The sequence below is a fragment of the Liolophura sinensis genome, chromosome 13 (assembly GCF_032854445.1).
Source record: "Liolophura sinensis isolate JHLJ2023 chromosome 13, CUHK_Ljap_v2, whole genome shotgun sequence".
Lineage (NCBI taxonomy): Eukaryota > Metazoa > Mollusca > Polyplacophora > Chitonida > Chitonidae > Liolophura > Liolophura sinensis.
In genome coordinates this window covers 21,849,421-21,870,376 of record NC_088307.1, presented here as the reverse complement: position 1 = coordinate 21,870,376, position 20,956 = coordinate 21,849,421, and the positions used below count along the sequence as shown (strand labels likewise).

General features: G+C 38.7%; 1 protein-coding gene across 2 annotated transcripts; it reads left to right on the top strand.

The window, feature by feature from the left end:
• Nucleotides 1-183: 183 nt before the first annotated feature.
• LOC135480451 (uncharacterized) lies at nt 184-19,130 on the top strand. Of its 2 annotated transcripts, none has more exons than XM_064760286.1 (12): nt 184-321; nt 3,744-4,149; nt 8,175-8,388; nt 10,429-10,541; nt 12,226-12,259; nt 13,558-13,644; nt 14,190-14,269; nt 14,781-14,930; nt 15,738-15,921; nt 17,069-17,222; nt 17,688-17,779; nt 18,972-19,130. In XM_064760286.1, exons 2-12 carry the CDS (start codon nt 3,758-3,760, stop codon nt 19,038-19,040), a joined length of 1,569 nt encoding a protein of 522 aa, XP_064616356.1. In that variant the 5' UTR covers nt 184-321; nt 3,744-3,757; the 3' UTR covers nt 19,041-19,130. The 2 variants fall into 2 exon arrangements, with proteins under 2 accessions (XP_064616356.1, XP_064616357.1); XM_064760287.1 differs by lacking the exon at nt 184-321 and adding an exon at nt 439-555.
• Nucleotides 19,131-20,956: the final 1,826 nt, after the last annotated feature.

The window sequence follows — 20,956 nt, the reverse complement described above, 5'->3', positions numbered from 1 at the left end:
CACCATGGCCTCAAATGCTTCGCCAATTTAATCGGTACGCACCGGATTTTGTCGTTGATTTCCGTGGGGTGAAAAGAAAAGTAGGTCATAGGTTGCAGACTTCCTGGTTCATGTGACCACAGCGTGAAGGAACGCGAGCTGCACAACTTGACCTACATGTAGTGACACTGTGCGTGTGGACGTAGTATAGACAACAACAGAACTTGCGGGGCACAATGACGAAGCAAAGATCTATAAAACTTCACCGTCGAGAATTTTATACAGCATCTGAGGGTCCGTAGCAATATAGTTCAGCCTATTATTTTTTGGAGACTTTCAAAGGTGGGTAAAATATGAATTGCAGAACTTAGTAAATAACTTGTGCCATTTACGTGTGTAGCTGTCAAGTTTTATAGTCTTTTCATTCCAGCTAATTAGGCCTAAGTTGTTTAACAGTAACAGATCAGATCGCATTTGAGCATTCATGCTAAAGTCAAGAATGTTACGGGTGTTTCGTTGGCTCACAGTGCATTGGGCAGTTGTGGAGAACGTCACAAGCTGATTTGCAACAACAACGTACATATGCCACTTGGACAGTGTTGCCCGAAACTAAAGCATGCCTACTTTGTACATGCTGATTGAAAGTTTGTGCCAGCGAGACGAATGTTTAACCCACCGATTTTGTTTTGCTGATGGGTGAATAACATTCATTTTGTGTTGTATATTTTGGTTGTTTCATGATGTGAAATTAGACTCCAAGTTTGCTATTTTCCAGCTCTGAATATTTTAGTTATCAGTGAAACTTGCAAAGGGACTAGCACATCCCATGGTAAAACGCACACTGATTCATGCCATGTCTGGTAGGTCCTTTCTTAACAATGGCTGCAGTCCAAAAGTGGTGTCATTTTTGGCTCTCACCTCCTAGCTCGCTCACTCAAGCAACATCTCACGTATATTCCATTTGGTAAGGACACACAAGACCCAAACTCACCTCGCAGTCATTGCTAAAGCAGCAGCCATTCTGCCTTCACCACAGTTATGGAGCTTTGAAAGTGTTATTCCTAGATTGCACATGCGCATTAAACCTGAATCGTGTTCATTATTTTTGTAACAGGCTGATATTCAAGCACCGTCTACATCTGGGCTGGAAGGAATTGTTCATTAAAACTGAGGACAAGAAATCCAGCAATTGCTGGTTCAAATCCCCAGTTTGCAAACATGTCCACATTATATGAACTTTAAACTATGATATGTTGAATATAGAGTATTGGTATAACGTACATAAATTCTACAGACAAATAAATGATTCTTGGTTTTAAAGCACCATGAAGCAGATTTTTGTAATTACTTCTTGTGTTGAATAGAAAGCTCCGGTCGTTAGAGCGTCTACCCTAGTACCGAGACCTGTTATCAAGCACAGGTCAGTACACGTGTGTCATACTAAATACTTGGCGCTCTGCACTAGTTGGCACAGTGTCAATATATTGTGACTGGGAGCGATGCCATGTCTGGTGTCATGGCATGATACTTCAGCGGCAGTAGCACTTTGTCGGCATCGACTTGCTCTGCCACAGTATATGTACACATATCTAATCATAAGTAATGACTCCTCCTCGTCATATGACTGAAAAATTGTTGAATACAACGTAACACCCCAAGAATTTATTCATTCATTTTAGTGTTGAATGAAATTGTGAGCACAATGCCAGATGAGGCGTCTAATTCCACGGATGTTTGTGAAATTGTAAACCACATGTGGATGATCATGTTTATCTAGTTTTGGCCTAGTCTTATTTACAGAACAACACAGTATAAATAAATATTGAACAAAGTCTAATACCTGGCGTACATGGACATGTATAGTGTTTTAGGGTTGCGTACTTATATGTGTGCGAGATTTGTGGTTGTGGGAGGGTCAGCAGAGCAGTTTGCAGATGACCTATGAAGCTGAAAGTCTCAGTGAGCATGCTTACTCTCTCAAGCATCTATTCCAGGTGCCCAGAAAATAATCAGATTTTTTTAAGCAACCCGAAGTTAATTTTTTAACTTTTTATACACTCCCGCCTTAAGGCGTCCATGTTTGTGTCCGGGCTATATCTCCAATTGTTTTCCATGGAGAGTTTTATTTTTTGGTGGATACATAGATACACAGATGACAAAGTGTCGTGGGACACATGGCAGTAAACTTTTTTTCTTAAAGGTAAAGTTTCATTGTGTGATGACCAAGTACAATATATCTGTATTACTTTATGATCATTGTTTAAAAATATTGCCTTTCTTGAGATTAAATTAGTAGGCTGAAGTGAGTGTTTGGTAGGCTTCAGGACTCCAAGTACCGTATTTCACCTAAAGTTTGGTATATGGATGTAAGATTACATTTTCAGGAGCACATAAAAGACTTAAAATTATTTGGTTGATATCAAAACAAGTTTTTTTTTAATAAGAAGTTAATCAAACCTCACAAAACACTCTTTAAGTCATCTTATAAGTAGGATGAATTAAACAGATTCAGAAAAAATGTATCATTTGAAATATGAAACTTTAGGTGAAGTACGGTACTGAACTGTTACAGTGTTATTGTATTGTGCCACGTTTATAAGTTATATATCTTTGAAACAATGTGGCAGGATTATTGGCCAGGTGTACTAAAATTTTTATTGCCTGCTAGCATATCATACAATATACAATAGTTATTGTAAATCTTCAACCTTTTCAACCACCAAAGAACTTTTTTTTCAGTGAAATTTATACTTACAATTATTATGAAAATGACACCAAAAATGATGTAGTTGTGTCAGTAATGATGCAAGCTTCCTAAAATTGTGCAGATTATTTCTCTACGTCCCATAGTTCTCTCAGAATGTTTCTATATATTGGTCACAGAGATGGATGAAAAGGTTGAAAAATTAGGGTATCTACATAATTTAAAATATTTGACTCTTTTATGATAAGTCTTGTATCATGTATATGTGTCAGTTTAAAAGTTACCCTGAAGGTATTAAGGACTTGCTTGGTTGCGTGCCTTGTGGTTTACCATACATTTTTCCTGTTGAACACTGTTTTGACTTTTTCAGACTTGTGATGTCTGTGTATGTGTTAACAGGAGATATGTACATGTATGCACTTGTGTGGGCCGCTGTTTCTCCATCCACGTTAAACATTGATTGTTTTGTTCTCCTATAAGTGAAATGTTTTTGAGCGTTGAGTTAATCAGGGCCAATCATTCCCATAATCTGTGTGTCAATCAACCCGTTGATCACATTATCTCCTGTATTATCTATATACCTACTTGTATTTCAGTTAAAGGTTAGAATTTTTTAAGTCGTACATTTTGCTAGATTCTGGATTCCTTCATCCACCTAGCTTTATGCATGTTATAATGCCACTTAATAGTTTTTGGTGAAATTTGATTAGTTTTTTTATCAGCAAAACTTAATGGTGAAAACTTAATTGTGACATCAGAAAGATTATTTTGGTCGTAAGTGGGAAGGACAGCAACCTGTCAAGGGTTTCCCTCGGGCTGTGTCCGGTTTCCTCCCACCATAATGCTGGCTGGCGTCGTATAAGTGAAATATTCTTGAGTACAGCATAAAACACCAATCAAATAAATAAAATAAGTAAATTTATCTTAAGATTATCTTAAAAAATTATCTTAAGGCCTTTATTTGCTTCCGAACTTGCATTTGTATGTACCAAACTTAATAGGTGAAGTACTCCGTATGTTTAACCTTTCAAATGTTGTTTCCTTGTTTTTCATTCCTCAGCTCTGTGAGCTACAATGGCGAGTTTGTACTTTACCCGTGGGGCATCAAACCTGTTGCGCCTTTTGAAAACATCATCTGACGGCTGCATCTGCAAAAAACTTTCCACAGATGCAAAAAACTCTAGTCCTGCGTTTTCAGCACGTCACTCTGCCTTAAGAAATAAAGGTCTCATTGTTCAGTTTCGAGGCCTCTCGAGCAGTTCAGCAGGAAGTGTCGGCGAAGATGGTACAACACACGAGCGGGGACAAATTCCTCAAGTGGACAGATCAAGTTCTGCGGATTCTAGACAGTATCACACCCCAAGTTGTGCCCCTTTACCCCAGCTAGATGTCCCAGTTGACGAACAGTTTGGAAAGCCTTCTCCTTTCAAAGGAATGGATACAGAATTTCCCTGTGTTTCTAGAAAGTAAGTTGATTAACAGAACCTATCATGTTAATTCCATTTTCAAGAATAGAGACCTACCAGGTTGAAGGTTCAAATCCAACTGTTGCTCTTTTGTGATTGGCTTTATTAAGTGTAGCGTTTTGTAGTGTACATGTACCTGGTGAAGGGTGGTGATTTACATCTAATGGAAGAACTGCCACAAAACTTCAGGTTTTGTTAATTCTTTGCACTGGAAACTTAGTTATCAGGTAATTATTAAAAAGGAAACCATGATATTATGATTTGGCTTAACATTACGCACATGTACGTTTTTTCATGAAGTATGTACATGTACATGTATGTCACAGGACGTGCTGTCAGTACATGTACAGTCCCTGAAAAACACACAGTGTGCTTCACTGATGGCACTGTAGAGAGCTTTGTCCAACAACAACAGCGTTACAAGGAGGGAGAGGTGTACTGTGTACATGATATTTACATTTTATCACTATATAATGGGAAATTTTATAACTGAAGTAACAGGAGACCAAACGGTAAGTGGCTTAAGTAGTACGTGGATGAAATTCTTTATATGCCTTTCTGTGTAATTCCGTGAAGTGGAGTGAAATTCCCACAAAAGATATTTCCAAAAATTGTCAGCATAAGCTTTTCTTAAAAAAAATCACCCTCTGGAATAATTTTCTCGGAAGAGAGAATAAACTCGGGGAAGATTGTGTCACTGTACTTAGGTTAATGGTACACCAGACTTAAAATCCAGCTATATCCACAGTTTATGACTGGGCCACAATTTACCACTGGTATGATTGGGCCACAATTTACCACTGGTATGACTGGGTGACAGCTTACCAACTGAGCACAGGGCCACAGCTTACAGTACTGCTCGATCCTAATAATATATCTGGTACGAATGTGGGTTGGAAGATGTGCGTAGGAAGGACGTTGTATCACAGAAAGATGTTCACATCATATGCCGATCAGGCAGCCATGATGGGTGTACCATCCGCGTAGGATGGGCACAGGATCCATGCGTGATGGGCACAGGATCCATGCATGATGGGCGTTGGATCCGACCATCCTCCGTGTAGGGTTTTAATGTAATAATTGTTAATTAGTTATTAATTGTTATTTGACCTGGAACTCATTCATGGACTACGAATTTGAACTTTGATATGGAATTCATGCCTGGAATATTCACTGTCTGCCTGGCATCATTGAAAACTGATGACCGCTTCTCTCTTGTGTGTTACCGGCTTTATTTCCTGTTTGTGTAATTTCTTACATACCTTTGTCTTTGGGAGACAGTGTTAAAAGTAGTTTTAGAAATGGATCTTGCGATTATCGACTTGGGACGCCCTTTACGGATTACGAATGGCATACGAATGTCGGACATGACGCTTATATTTACTACATGCATCAACATTCACACATAAGCTCATCTAACTTACAACAAATGCCACGTTGCCTGACACCAGCCTTGTCTTAGAGCATTCATAAACAGTCTATTTCTCGACCTGGTTACTAATTCGCATATAATCATAAATAACATGCAGATTGAGTTTTGACTGGTTCTGCAATTATTTGCTATGAAGTGCTAAATATAGTGTATAGTTGTTACAGAAGTTATAGATGTTAATTTAGGCACAATTAGTATAGCTTTTGGTGAGAACTTACATCATCATGTGCCTTGGAATCCATCGTTCGCACATGGGCCGCACATCATGGCTGTATGATCCGCGTAGGATCTGCCCCACATCTGATCAAGATACATGGGCGGATAGTACGTGTAGAGTATGTGGCTAGGAATGGTCAGTACTGTACCATTGGGCCATAGTTTACCTCTGGTAAGACTGGGTCACAGTTTACCACTAGGATCACTGGACCATAGGTTACGACTGGGTGACAGTTTACCACCTGATCACAACGCCACAGTTTGCCAGTGGGCCATAGGTTGCCACTGGCAGGGCAGGGCCACAATTTACCCCTGGCATGACTGGACCACAGTTCACCACTGGGCCATAGGTTACCACTGGCATGGCAGGGCCACAATTTACCACTGGCATGACTGGACACAGTTTACCACTGGGCCATAGGTTACCACTGGTACCACTGGGTGACAGTTTACCACCTGATCACAAGGTCACAGTTTACCACTTGGCCATAGATTACCACAGGCATGACTGGTCCACAGGTTACCACACGGCCATAGTTCACCACAGGCATGACAGGGCCACAGTTTACCACAGGCATGACAGGACCACTGTTTACCACAGGCATGACTGAGCCACAGTTTACAGAAGGCATGACAGGGCCACGGTTTACCACTGGCATGACTGGGCCACAGTTTACCACAGGTATGACTGGGCCACATTTTAACACAGGCATGACAGGGACATAGTTTACCACAGGCATGACTGGGCCACAATTTACTACTGGTATGACTGGGCCACACTTTACCACCGGTATGACTGAACCACAGTTTACCACAGGGCCCACGGTCTTCCGGTGGACCACAGTTTACCACAGGCATGACTGGGCCACAGGTTACCACAGGCGGGACTGAACCACAATTTACCACAGGGCCCACGGTCTTCCGGTGGACCACAGTTTACCACAGGCATGACTGGGCCACAGGTTACCACAGGCGTGACTGCACCACAATTTACCACAGGGCCCACAGTCTTCCGGTGGACAACAGTTTACCACAGGCATGACTGGGCCACAGGTTACCACAGGCGTGACTGAACCACAATTTACCACAGGGCCCACAGTCTTCCGGTGGACAACAGTTTACCACAGTACCACAGTTTTCCACTGGCATGACTGGGCCAAAGTTTACCGCTGATGCAATTCACTAATTGCATTATGATTGGCATCTGTTACTCAGTAGAAGCAAAAAAAAAAAAGTCAACAACACATTTTTACACAAATACAGTGATGTATGAGAATATGAGTTTTTTTTTTCAGGTGGCACACTTTGAGTCTCAACGTCACTGAGAGTTTTTGTGAAGTTTGATTAAGTTCTGCTCAGAAAAACTTTAATAGGTGTTACCATCAAATTAAGACTGTCCTTTCTGCTGGTTATGACTGAATGTTCCACAGGAATTTACATGTAATGTTGGTTCTTGTTTTGAATTTTTTCTGTTACAGGTCATAAATGTTTGGGCATGTGTAGTTTGATATATGACTGTCCCTAAATGTACCCTGTCACACTGTGTCACACGGAGTCACACTGACACTGAGATGTGGTTATCTGTCGTGTTGGTGCGAGTGCAAGGGTCACAGTGCCTGTCATGTCCAGCTTACATCACACCTGTCATATCTGTCATTCACCTGACTTTGCCAGTGGCTTGTCTGATAACACAGATAATGTAAAGTACATGCAGATAATTCAAGAGAACCAGATTGTTTGAAATTGAGGGTCTTTTGGGACTGACTTTATAACTTCAATGTTTAAACTGATTTAGCACTACAATTCCTCAACCTTTTCCAATATAAAAGAGCAATTATTTGTGCAATTTATGCAGACTTTTAAGTTGATTTTGAAGACAGTTAATACAATGGTTGTATTTGCCAATTTCAGACCTTCACAAGAAACATAGTTTGAATCACGCTTGAATATACATCATGGAAACATGCGCAAAGGTTTAATTTATTTATTCATTTGATTGGTATTTCAAGCCGTACTCAAAAATATTTCACATACTTGTTAACTGTATTGGGAGCGGGTTGTGGCCTACATGTAATGGTTAACGGTGCTTGCAATCAATCACTGGGACATATGAGGTGTGGGTTCTAACCCAGCCAGGGTCGGGGAATTTCTAGATTCCCTCGCTCTCTGTTGTTGACAATAGGCGCTCTACAACACTCGTTTGGGTGTTTGGATGTTCATTTAACTGTTGAAGACCACTTGTCTTCTACCAGTGTGGTGTGCATATCTGTAAACATCAAAGGTAGTAAAGTGTATTTTTTACATCAAAATATATGAAGAGTTGAAAAAAAAAAACTGTTTTTAAGTGTTTCAACTTTCAATTCTTCCCCTCTCTCAGTCGCTCAGTTGGACCGGATCCAGAGTATGCCAAAATCGTGTCGGGCTACAAAGTCTTCAATTCCAAGGAGGCGTTTTATCTGAAGTACAACAACGCCGTCTTGCCAGAGATTACCGTGGCTTACGAAACATGGGGAGAGCTGAACGAAGAGAAAGATAATGCTGTTTTAATTTACACTGGTCTTTCGGCAAGCTCGCATGCCAAGAGCCATGAGGTGGGTTTATGGAATACATACACATATATAGTTATAAAATATGAATGCACAAAGCAATTTTTGTTGTTTTCTCTCAGTATTAAATATCTAGCTATGACAGTTATAAGTATTCAGTATCAGTTGTGGCTTCAGTTTCCACCAGATTTTCACATTTTAGGGCAATAATCCAGGAGCTATGGCAGTATGAAAACTGTCTGGTCAGCAATGACAGTTCACAGCATTCAGTCCTGTGTTTGCCCAGTGCACCGTTTGCATCTCGAAAATTGTGCGCTGTGATTACCATCCACTCTGTTTTCACGCTGCCATAGCTCCTGGATTATTACCCTAAAATATGAAAATCCGGTGGAAATTGAAGCCCAAATTGATAATTAATACTTGTGCTAATCATTCAGTTCACATGTTATTTAATACTGAGAGAAAATAATATAAAATCGCTTTCAGGGGACAACTTTGTAGTACCCTAAATGACGTAAAATTCTGACCATCAAAATGCATCTTTGGAGGCAAACAAAGAAGCTGGAAATGTAAGCAGCTTAGTTATGGGTGAAATTACAGGTCATTTATGGTATGTCCCAAGCACTCTAAACTTGCTCAAAGTTTCTCATTCCTCAAACTGCTCTGGAGGGATTGCAAATCATTTTGCATCACTTGAGATTTTTCAGTCTGGCTTTGAATGAAACCGCTGAAAGTGTTGTTCACAGAATAATTTTTATAATACTGTAAAAAATATTTTGGCCACCGTTGCAAAAAGGAAACATCCTTGAGTAAAACACTAATCAAATAAATATTTGTAGTATTTTTGGGGTTTGTTAACAAAGTTTGTGATCTAGAAAGATGGTCAATGCATGTATAACCATTCGCAGATACATAACCATTTGACGGTACCAGTTCGAGGGTACTTTATGACAGACCGCTAATCCCCAAAGAGATCACCTGGGCCACTTTCACAAAACATTGTTAGTTACAGTTCTCGTAGCTTCTCGTAAAGAAACATTGCACAGGTTATAGTGCCATAAGGCAATGTCATTTACGAGAAAAGTTACGAAAAATCGATTCACAGTTTTTTGCAAAAGTGGCCCCAGAGAGGAATCCAAATACTGCAATAATGAACACATCATATGATGGGAGTATTAAAAACTTTTACTGAGTCTCTGCCGAGTGGCACATACTGGATGATAAGTTATTATTTTCAAGTACTAGTTTAAGTGTTTATCATAAACAAGATCTTTTGGCGGAATTCAGTCTTTTTGAAGATTCTTTTGAACAGATGGTTGTTGTGTTTTGAAGCATTTTAATAGTTCTGCTACCAGACTGGACCCACTTTCACAAAACTTTGTAACTCTGTTTTTCGTAAATCATGAATGACATTGCCTTATGGCCCCATGACATAAACAACGTCTTTTGTAAAAAAAAAAATCTATGAGAGACATGTTTTAAAAGTTTTGTGAATGTGGTCCCTGTCCTCTAGATGCCGTCATGTGGTAATTCAGATGAGACGATGTATGCTTGTACCGAACCAAGGAATGTTGGTTTTTGTGGAACATTGTGATTCTGATTGGTGATTCAGTGATGCAGCACAAAAAAATACATGACACCCAGCTACATGTAGTGTGAAAATAATGTCGGATGCAAAGTTAAACCCCAAGAAAGCAAACAGAAAATTTCTTTGTAATACATGTACAATCTATTTTTTTTATTCATGTGTGAATCAATATATCACAAATGTGACAAACAGAGTAGATGACCTTCAACCCTGACATAGTTGTACATTTTTCCTGATTTTGAAAGTTATATATTGATTTTTAGAGAAAAGATTGGAACTAGGGTGATATCGGTATGCAGAAATGTAAGTCTCAACACCAACAGAAATATTTAATGACATTTATATGCCTCTGAAACTGCAGTTTGAGCAAAAGTTTAGATTATTTACTTAATGTTTGTTTTGACTCTTTTCTTCTTCTTTCTACAGATCTTCAATACCTTCACATGCATTTCAGTTTAGCATCAATTATGTCCATATCATTGTTACTATGGTTACAGGAAAACCCTGCCCCTGGCTGGTGGGAAAAGTTTGTAGGCCCTGGGTGTGCCGTTGATACTTCCAAGTTCTTCGTCATCTGTGCCAACCATGTTGGGGGTTGCTATGGTAGCAGGTCAGTGACAGATCAGATATTTATGTAAGGGAATTTATGAAGAGGTCAGTTTAGTTTCCTAAGGCTCTGTGCAATGTGATCTTTTTTCTAATCACAGACATACAGGCTGGAAAAATTCTACACACATGGTCGGTGTGAAATTATAGTCAAATCAGTAAATACGATTGCTGGGAGTTCATACCAAGTTCATGCTGACTTCCTCTCTGAATGTAAGTGGGGCTGTCTGCCAGCCACTTGGGCATGGTCGTGGGCTTCTCCCAGGTTTTGCCCGGTTTCCTCCTCCCCGAAATGTGGCCATTTTTTTTTGTTTGGATAACGGTGTAAAACAGTCAATTAAATCAATAAGTCAAATAAATAATTAGACTAGAGCATAAACCTCCATCCACAGTTAAATGTACTTCGGACTACAAACAAGGGAACAATACTCTGAATTGCTCTCCTGGTTGTGAGTGGTGAATAATCATATTAAACAAAGAACCCAGTCCTCTCCGACATTTCGATGCGCTAATTCATAGACAAAAGAAAACCTGCATTTAAAATGTAATTCAAATCCCTGCATGACCTTTTTTGTAAAGCTCGGACAGACAAACAGACAGACACACAGGCAGACAGACACAGAGACAGGCAGACAAACAGGTAGGCAAACAGGCAGACACACATGCAGACACACACGCAGACACACACACAGACACACATTAGCAGGTAGGCAGGCAGGCAGAGGAATTAATGCTGAAAAGAAAAAAACAGTGGCAGAAGACAAAACAGAAGACAATATGTTGTCGCTATAAAGAAATAGGAATTTTTCCCATGTGCCCATTATGCTAAAGGTTACTCTACGTGAATGTCATTTGGACAGCAGACAAATACAGGTAAGATAATCTGTCCTCCTGTCCATTCATATGTATAACAACAAACATGGACATGATAGATGGCATGTCATTTCAGATAGGTTTCTCAGATTTGGTAATTACAGGCTTAACCTTGTGCTAAATCAGATCCCAATTTATAACAAGATTCATTTGACAAGAATTTGTTGTTTCCATGGCAACACTTACAGGGTTGTAGTGAAAAAACAACAGTAATAAATTTACTGCCTTTATGGATCTATCCCGGGTCAGGTCATACCAAAGACTTTCAAAATTCCACTTGCTGCTGCCTTGCTTAGCACTGAGCACTGAGCACTGAGAGGTGAGAGCAAGGAAACAGGACTGGTTGTCCTGGTGTCAGTATAATGTGACTGGGTGGGGTGTCATGTCTGGTGTCTTCAGCATGATGCTTCAGTGGGGGCAGTATTTTGGCGGCATGGACTCGCCCTGCAACAAAAAGACACAGTATATGAGTACACACCTAATGATGACTCCTCATCATATGGCTGAAAAATTTTGGCGTATATATTAGGCATGTCATATACTTAACTAGAGCGGGTTACTGTAATTCCTCAACTACGTGTTTGCAAGGTGTTTGTCCTAGCATATTCTGAAGGCATTATCCTGTGTAGACTGATTAAAGTATACTTTTTGTGAAGCCCTGAAATTGGCCAACCAACCCAATGTAGATTTGTCTCCAAAATTAAATTTAAAATGTGCATAAATTGCACTGAAAGTTGCTCTTTCACACGCAAAAAGGTTGAGGGATGAGGGTATAGAGACAAACCACCTGTTACTCATTGGTTCTTTATTTGCAGTGGTCCCAGTTCTATCAATCCATTAACCAATCAGGTATGTTTTTTTTTTTGTTTCACAAAATAATACAACTAAGGAAGAATTTTATGGTATATTTTATCTTTTCTATGAGGTGAAATGTTGACTTTGGCCATTTTTGTTTTTTCTGAAGTGTAAAACTAGTTTGCAGTATGAGTTTTACAAGTTTCACCACTTTTGTTGCAGTTAAAGGGTTAAAAAAGGGTATGGTGGTTTCCTCCCACCATAATGCTGGTCGCCGTCGTTTGAGTGACATATTCTTGAGTACAAGATACACGCCAATCAAAGAAACCTGTCTTGTGCGTTTTCAATATAATGTGTTTGTCTGTCTAAGTGCAAACCACAGCAATATTTACCAGAAAAATATTGTAAAATGACCTAAAATTTCTCCCCAAAAAGTACATTTTTAGAGGCAAATGAGTGTCATAGAATATTAATTTTAGTATTGAAATTTACAATGTCCTAATAGTATGTGATCCTATCATCCAAATAAACCTCATAACACCTTTCTAACATCAAAAGAATTCTTAGACTCCTTACAAATTAATAACCTTTTTTTTTTCATGGAAAAATGTTAGGTCATTAACACTGTGGCCAAAATTTCCAAGGACTTGAAAACCTGGAAAAGATCTGGAAAATGAAGAATACCGTTCTTAAATTTCCTAAAAAATTTTATAAATGAGTATGAAAAAAAAAGTGCTGAAAAATAACTCCTGTTTTTTAGGTACTGTCATAAAATAGAACCTGCATGAATATTTCATGAAATGACAACTATTCTTGGAAAGTAAAACGACAAATGTTTTGTTCCTTCATACATATTTCCGGAGATAATCATTTGCATGTTTGAAATTCCAAAAGTATTGAACAGCAAATCCTGTCCCTTCTCTTTGTGTTGTATACTGTACATAGGTACATGTGCATGTATTTCTTGGATTGGTGTACAGTAGCTTTACTGAAGCGTTTTCAATTTGCACTGAGACTGTTACATAGGCTTAAGTGTGAAGAAAATGGGGATGGGCAATTCACAGGGTAAATCTCCATTCTTCACAACATATCAGGCAAGATCTCCTTACATTCTTAAAATAAAGTAGCCGCTGAAACAGCAATTTTGTCGTCCAGATTTTTCCAGTTTAGCAAGTGCCAGATATTGAATTAGAAAAAAAAAAAAAAATTGGAACTAAAGATTTTAGGTGATCATGATTCACAGCAGATATTTTTATGAATTTTAAATCATCATCATGTTTATGAAATATACGTATCCTTGATCATGTTTGTAGTTAGTGTTTTTTTTAATTATTTTTTGTTTTTGTCACCAGGCATATGCAACGACGTTCCCCGTGGTATCAGTAGAGGATATGGTGAGGGCCCAGTTTCTACTGCTTGACCACCTGGGAATTTATAAGGTGAGCAAATTTGCATTATGTTTTTATTAAATGATTTAGTCATGCAGCAACCAATCTAAAGCAGGAGTAGGAAGTAGTAGTAGTAAACAGACAAGACATAGTGATTTTTCCTGTCCATCTGTCTGTCCTTTTGGTTAACATCAGGTCAGTCTCCTTGATCATGAAGTGATCTTAGACTTAAGTCAAAATTTCAATCATTAAACTTGTTGATCTTCTCATTTCTGTTATTTTAGGTGAAATTCGTTTTACAGTAGCTTACTCAGAATTTACTTGGTCAATCAGTATTTTAACATTGTTACGTAAGAAGTAGCAGTTTTAGAGTGATCTGAAATTTTGATTTTTAAGTCTGAGATCACTGCGCTCAGTCTGGTGTCCTCCCACCATAATGCTGGCTGTCATCGTATAAGTGAAAGGTGAAAGTGAAATTGTACAGGTTGATTTTGTTGGCAACTCGGATCAAGTTTGAAAAACTCCTTGATTGATTCATAAGTAGAATATAAATGTTTGAATTAGCTTGTTGATTCTGAGTTGTCCTGTTTTCTCAGCTTCACGGTGCTGTAGGCTCATCTCTAGGAGGGATGTGCTCTCTGATGGCTGCAGCCTTACACCCTGATAGAGTGGCAAGGTACATCCTTCATGTAACACTACTTGAGCAGTACTATAACTTGAATTTTTTTTACACATAGTTCAGATGCTTTGCATTAGTTTTGTGCCAGTTGTTTTTCTTTCTTAAGTTTTAGTTATTTTTCAACCATGATGGTAGCCTTTGAGTTATATTTTTTGAGCCTTGATCAGAGAATTATTGATATATATATATATATATATATATATATATATATATATATATATATATATTATTGATAGACACACTTTTCATGTGATTTGTTTAGGCCTTATTCTTCAGGCCCTACACATATTTGGAAGATGCTTATTTAAGTGTGGTCACAGGCATTATTCTCTGTATACTAATAAAAACATACTTTTAATTTTGTTAAACTCTGAATTTGGCCAACCAAAACAGGGTAGTTTTATCTTCAATTAAAAGGGTGCAAAACTTGCACTGAAAGCTGCCATTATCGTAGGTGATAAAGCATATTGCAGGATATAGTGTATTCTGTCATTCTCCTGTTTTTCAGACTTGTGTCCATATCAGGTTGTGCCCAGTCACATCCGTCGTCAATAGCCATGCGCTATATCCAGCGAAAGACAATCATGTGTGACCCCAACTGGAACAGTGGGCACTATTATGACGGGGTGTTCCCCAAGATGGGCATGAAACTGGCCAGGTATCTCCAGTGTTGGTGTGTGAATGAATGAATGAATGAATGTTTGGGATTTAAGGTCGTACTTAACAATTTTTCAATCATATGACGACGAGGAATCATTAGGTGTGTGTACATATACCCTGTGTCTTCTTGTGGCAGGGTGAGTCCATGCCACCAAAGTGCTGCTGCCACTGAAGTATCATCCTGAAAACACCAGACATGACACCTCACCCAGTCATATTATACTGACACTGGGCCAACCTGTCCTGTTTCCTTGCCCTAACCTCTTAATGCTGAGCACCAGGCGAGGCAGCAACAAGTACCATCTTTAATGTCTTTGGTATGACCTGACCTCCAGGTTTGATCCCAGGCCTGCTGACTTGTGTGTGTGGCACTGTAGCTACAGGTGTGTGTGGAAGCGACAAAAAAAATTTCGTTTTCAGAGATTTCCTAAAAGGGTTTTTATACCCTACAAGTTAATGATTATTTACAACAGCATTTCAGGTTATTCTATTCTTTTTAAATGCAAAGTCTTAGGGGCAGTTGTAGCACTTTAATAATAACGGTGCAGTATTCATTTATTTCATGAAAGTTTTATGTCGTACTCAAAAATATTTCACGACGGCCAGCATTTTGGTGGGAGTAAACCAGGCAGAGCCGCGGGAAAGACCCACAAACCCGCAAGGTTGCTGGAAGATCTTCTCACATACGACAGGTAAAGAGAGGCTCCTGGATCATTGTGCTGAGCTAGCAAGGCCCCCATAGAGTACACAGTAAACTAGTGTTGTTGTAATTGATCTGTTTGTTTTTTTTTGTTGTTTTTTTTAGGGAGATAGGGACAATGACATACAGGAGCGGACCTGAGTGGGATCATCGATTTGGTAGGAAGCGCATTGAAGACACAGATCACATCAGTCTTTGTCCCACGTTTCTGATAGAAAACTACTTGGAACATCAGGGGGAGAGCTTCAGTAATAAATATGATCCCAACTCTCTGCTCTATATTTCTAAGGTAACTAGAAGGTGCTCTTGAGAGTAGAAACCTCAACATCAGATGGAATATACAAATTCCCTCACTACAGATAAAGGGACTGTACTCTGCATTAATGCCCCATCTTGCGATGGTTTAGAATTGTTTAAAAAAAATCCTGGATCTGGATCCTCATCAAGGTCACCTTCAAAATACATTGTATAATTGATATGCTTTGTTAAAGGCGACACCAATTTAAGTTTATGTTTTACGAGCAAGCCTGTCACAAATGGAGATAAATGTAAAAAATATCCACCATTTTATTTTTTGATTCTCGTGTATTTATGAATTTTCTGTTTTTCAAGGTTTCCCAATCATGTAAACATGTCTTTGAGTGGAAAATTTTCATTTTTATTTTGTATGGCTTCTCCGACTTTCAAAGAAGATTTCCTCTGCTGGTAAAACAACAATTAAAACTGGTGTGGCCTTAACCCAATGTCAACTTCTGCACAAAATTTCATTCAAATAGCTACATTGTGTTTTGTGTGAAGTTACAAAGTTTCAAACCAGGGAAACAAAGTGTATACATGCATGTGGTTCTAAGTTAGCACTGTCTTAAATTCTCTCAGAATTGCTCGCTTATTCTTGGAGATGATTGTAGAGATATTAAGCATACAGAAATGTCCTTTCAACCTCTTCTTACCCTTTTCCAAAAATTTTTTTTAGCCTTTTCCACAAACCTTTTTTAGCCTTTTCCATAAACCTTTTTTTAGCCTTTTCCACAAAACCTTTTAGCCTTTTCCAAAAACCCCTTTTTTAGCCTTTTCCACAAACCTTTTTTAGCCTTTTCCACAAACCTTTTTTTAGCCATTTCCACAAACCTTTTTACCCTCTTCCACCAGCCTTTTACCCTTGCCCACCAACCTTTTACACTCTTCCACATACCATTTTTACCTTCACCACAATTAACTTTTTACTCTCTTCCACAGATTTCAGTGAATTTTTTGAACAGTTTCCTCTGTTCATCTTGGTCAATATAATCAAACAAAAAGATACATGAAATGCCATTTAACTTCATACATGTATCCAGAGACTGTGCACCTTCCAAATCAATTTAATTTCGTCCCCTGAAGATAAGTGAATCAATCAGGAAAGCAATGAGTGGGTCTGTTTGTTTGCCTGTCCCTAGGCCATGGATCTGTTTGATATATCAGAAGGTTGTCCCTCACTCACAGAAGGCATGTCGAGGATCACCTGTCCTGTACTAGTCATGGGTGTCCAGACCGACATCATCTTCCCCATCTGGCAACAGAGGGAGATATTCACCGCCCTGGATGAAGCAGGTATGAGCTCATGTTTTAATATGTGTACTGTAAACACTGTTCAGTGGGTAGAAATCTCCTCCGAGAAAGAAAGTCCTGGGTTGTTTCCATCTTGAACAATGTGCAGGGTACAAATCTTCTCAAAAACAAAATCCTTGGTTGTTTCTACATATACGGTGTCTGAGTGTATAAACTTTAGAATATTTTTCATGCAAAAGAAGGCAGATGTGACGTCAAGCATAAAAGTAAATTTCTGGAACTGTAGTGAAAAACCCTTTAGGGATTAGCATCATTTCTCTTTAGACATTACTGATTGTGGTAAATTGGAAAGTTCGCATGCACATGTTATGGTACTTAACTCAAACACTTGACATGTGACTATTATGGTATGTTTGTAGAACAGTGTTTACATAATTTTTGTTTAAGTTCTGATTTTTAAATTTCTCCCAATGAGAAACAAGAATCTTGTATCTTTGTGTTTTGCAGGCAATGAGGCTGTGACTTTCTATGAATTGAATTCTCCTTATGGACACGACACGTTCTTACTGGATCTGAATGGAGTAGGAGCTGGTGTGAAGGTTTGTACACATCTTACTAGATCTGAACTGTGTAGGAGCCAGGGTTAAGATTTGCACACTTTTTTATTGGATCTCATGGTTACTGGTTCTATTGTTAAGGTTTGTACTTATTCTAATTGGATCTGGATGGTGTAGGAGCCAGTGTAAAGGTTTGTACACACTCTTACTGGATTTGAATAGTGTAGGACCCGGTGTAAAAGTTTGTACACATTCTTACTGGCTCTAAATGGTGTAGGCCCCATTGTGAAGGTTTGTACACATTCTTAATGGGTCTGAATGGTGTAGGAGCCGCTGTAAAGGTTTGTACACATTCTTACTGGATCTGAACAGTGTAGGTGACAGTGTAAAGGTTTGTACACATTCTTACCAGATCTAAACGGTGTAGGAGCCCGTGTAAGGGTTTGTACACATTTTTTTGCTGGATCTGAACAGTGTAGGAGCCGGTGTAAAGGTTTGTACACATTCTTACTGGATCTGAACAGCCAGTGTAATGGTTCGTACATACTCTTACTGGATCTGAATGGTGTAGGAGCCGGTGTAAAGGTTTGTACACATTCTTACTGGATCTAAATGGTGTAGGAGCTGGTGTAAAGGTTTGTACACATTCTTACTTGATCTGAACAGTGTAGTAGCCGGTGTGAAGGTTTGTACACATTCTTACTGGATCTGAACAGTGTAGGAGCAGGTGTAAAGGTTTGTACACATTCTTACTGGATCTGAATAGTGTAGGAGCAGGTGTAAAGGTTTGGACACGTTCTTACTGGATCTGAACAGTGTAGGAGCCAGTGTAAGGGTTTGGATCTGAACATTATAGGAATTTGTGTCAAAGTTTGTACACATTCATAAATTCATGATGGAGATCTTCTTAAGCAGAAATATAATTTGGTCTCCCATGAAGAATGTATACACGACGTGTTATCTTGTCTGGGTTTATACATGTTTGAATGAAGTACCATGATAAAACACTTTATAGAGAGAATACATTACTCACATACATGGATCCACAGTGTTCTACATCTGACTTTGTGATGTATGCTATGTCAAGAAGAAATATAGTTTTTAGTAATTAAATTCATAAGAAAGAAAAGCTCCTGTGATATTGTACATGATACACTTCGTAAAACATATGATATGTGTCATTTTGTTGTTTTATAGTTGTTTGAAGGTTTTGTTTTTTTTTTTTTCCTTTCAGGGCTTCCTGGAAACAGACATGGTGGAGAAGGGGTGGCTGACAAAACACAAACACAGGCTTCCGAAGTGATTTTCAGCTCCGATTATTCCATCCAGCAGAATTTCTCCAGCAGTAACGCTGGCCTGAACAATCACAGGCTTCCTGGACTGGGTCATTTTCTGGGAGCTGAAGAGTTACTTCCCTTTAGTGTGCATGTTGTTTTTTTTTTTTTGGATGGGTGGAATGACAACCCTGCATGTAGTTCATACAAACCATTTAATCGGAGCGTGAAAAAATATTCGGCATTCAGTAAGCTTTAGTGTCTTTATTTTAGGTTGCCTAAAACATCAAGTACCCAGTAACGTAGTACATATGCTTTCTCCAGATATGGCCAGTTGGTTTGACCTAATGACCCTTGTTGGCCTATGAAACAACAGCTAGCTTGATTATTCCGCTTGTATACTGAGAAGACATTTGGTAACCTAACTGTGAAAGGTTCACAGGATCATCGTAGGTGGCTTTACAAGTTGTTGATACCAGATGCATAAAGAATATGGTTGGGTATTAATTTGTATGTTGACAATCAGACACATCCATCCTCTAAAAAGCAATTGTCCTGTTTTCACCGTTCTCAAAGCCTTCATGGTACTAACTGCTCATCGGTAACTAGTGGCATTCATTTACATGAAGTTATCGTGTACATTCCGGGTAGTTAGGATAGTGTGTCTTCTAATAGACGATATGGCTCAGACATTGATCTTCCTGTATGGGTGAAAATCTGGGCCGCCAAAATGGAGAAGTTTGTAAATTACTTGACAAAGACCTGTTGTTTTAGATTGGGAATCCCTGTTTCCTTGACACAGACTGCTGTTGTACATGTATAGGAAAGGAAATATCATTGAGTAGGGCATTAAACACCAATCAATCAATCAAAGATAACTATCCTAGAATGATAAAGCAGCGGTGAAAGTATACATGATCAGGTGATGGGAGTACATGTAGCTCTTTGGATAGAAATGAGACATGTTGCCAGTTTCGTTTTGAGCGTACTTTTCAGATGGAGTTTTGCGTACGACGCACAGAAAAACTTGGTACAATATACTATACTAACATCGCTATTTCCGTGCGCACAATCATGCAGCCACAGTGTCTGCGTTTATTGTTATAGGCGAGTTTAGTTTGATGATGATACTATGTGAATGTAGTGATGATAATGTAACAATGTAATGTCCAGATAGGCATGCACCTGCTGTACATGATACCTATTGGCCAGAATATTCTGTTGATGTATTTGTATATTTTATGCAAATAACACTATTATTTTCAAAAATCATTGCTGACCAGGAGCTGTTTTGGCGTCCTGTAGCTTACATGTAGCTGCTGGCAGTCCCTGAAAAGTTAAAAACTGTCAATTAAATATGGTTTATCAGAGCTTTGTTGTTATCATCTTGAATAGCCCAATAATTACCTTTAAATGTCAGCCTCGTCTGTGCACATTTTACCATTTGAAATCGGCAATAAAGTTCATAAAATTTGTAAAGTGAGTTGCATTGTAACTTTTTCAAAATTAAGAGTCATTTTAATGCAATAAATAGTAAGGTTACGGGGCTGATATTTACTGAAAGGCAGTAATTTGAGCTGTACTTGGCAAATAAAGAAAATTTTAATTGGTTAACATATAAGGAATTTCTTTTGCCCTAGAGCCTAGCTCAAGTGTAATGACAAATGTGCAGATCAGCCACATTGTAATCTGTTAAAGATTTTCTCATGGGTATGTCTTCTGGCTTAATAATCTAGTGTTGTATAGAGGCAATCTTTGGGGAAATTGAAATGTAATGTATATGTCATGTAAACGGTAATGTTAAATAACGTAGTACATACACAGAACAAGTACTATTTCAAGTAAAACCTGCGTGTCTCTGTGACTCAACTCGACACTTTTGTTACATGTATTATGTGGCTAATAGTATTAAAAAGTATAGAGTCGAGCCACACAGATGTGCAGG

Bases quoted from the DNA above. Each gene is read 5' to 3' on its own strand.
- LOC135480451 (XM_064760286.1), top strand. From the start codon at position 3,758: ATGGCGAGTTTGTACTTTACCCGTGGGGCATCAAACCTGTTGCGCCTT. The intron at 10,542-12,225 runs GTCAGTGACAGA...CTTTATTTGCAG, and splicing joins GGGGGTTGCTATGGTAGCAG to TGGTCCCAGTTCTATCAATC. The intron at 14,270-14,780 runs GTACATCCTTCA...CCTGTTTTTCAG, and splicing joins CACCCTGATAGAGTGGCAAG to ACTTGTGTCCATATCAGGTT.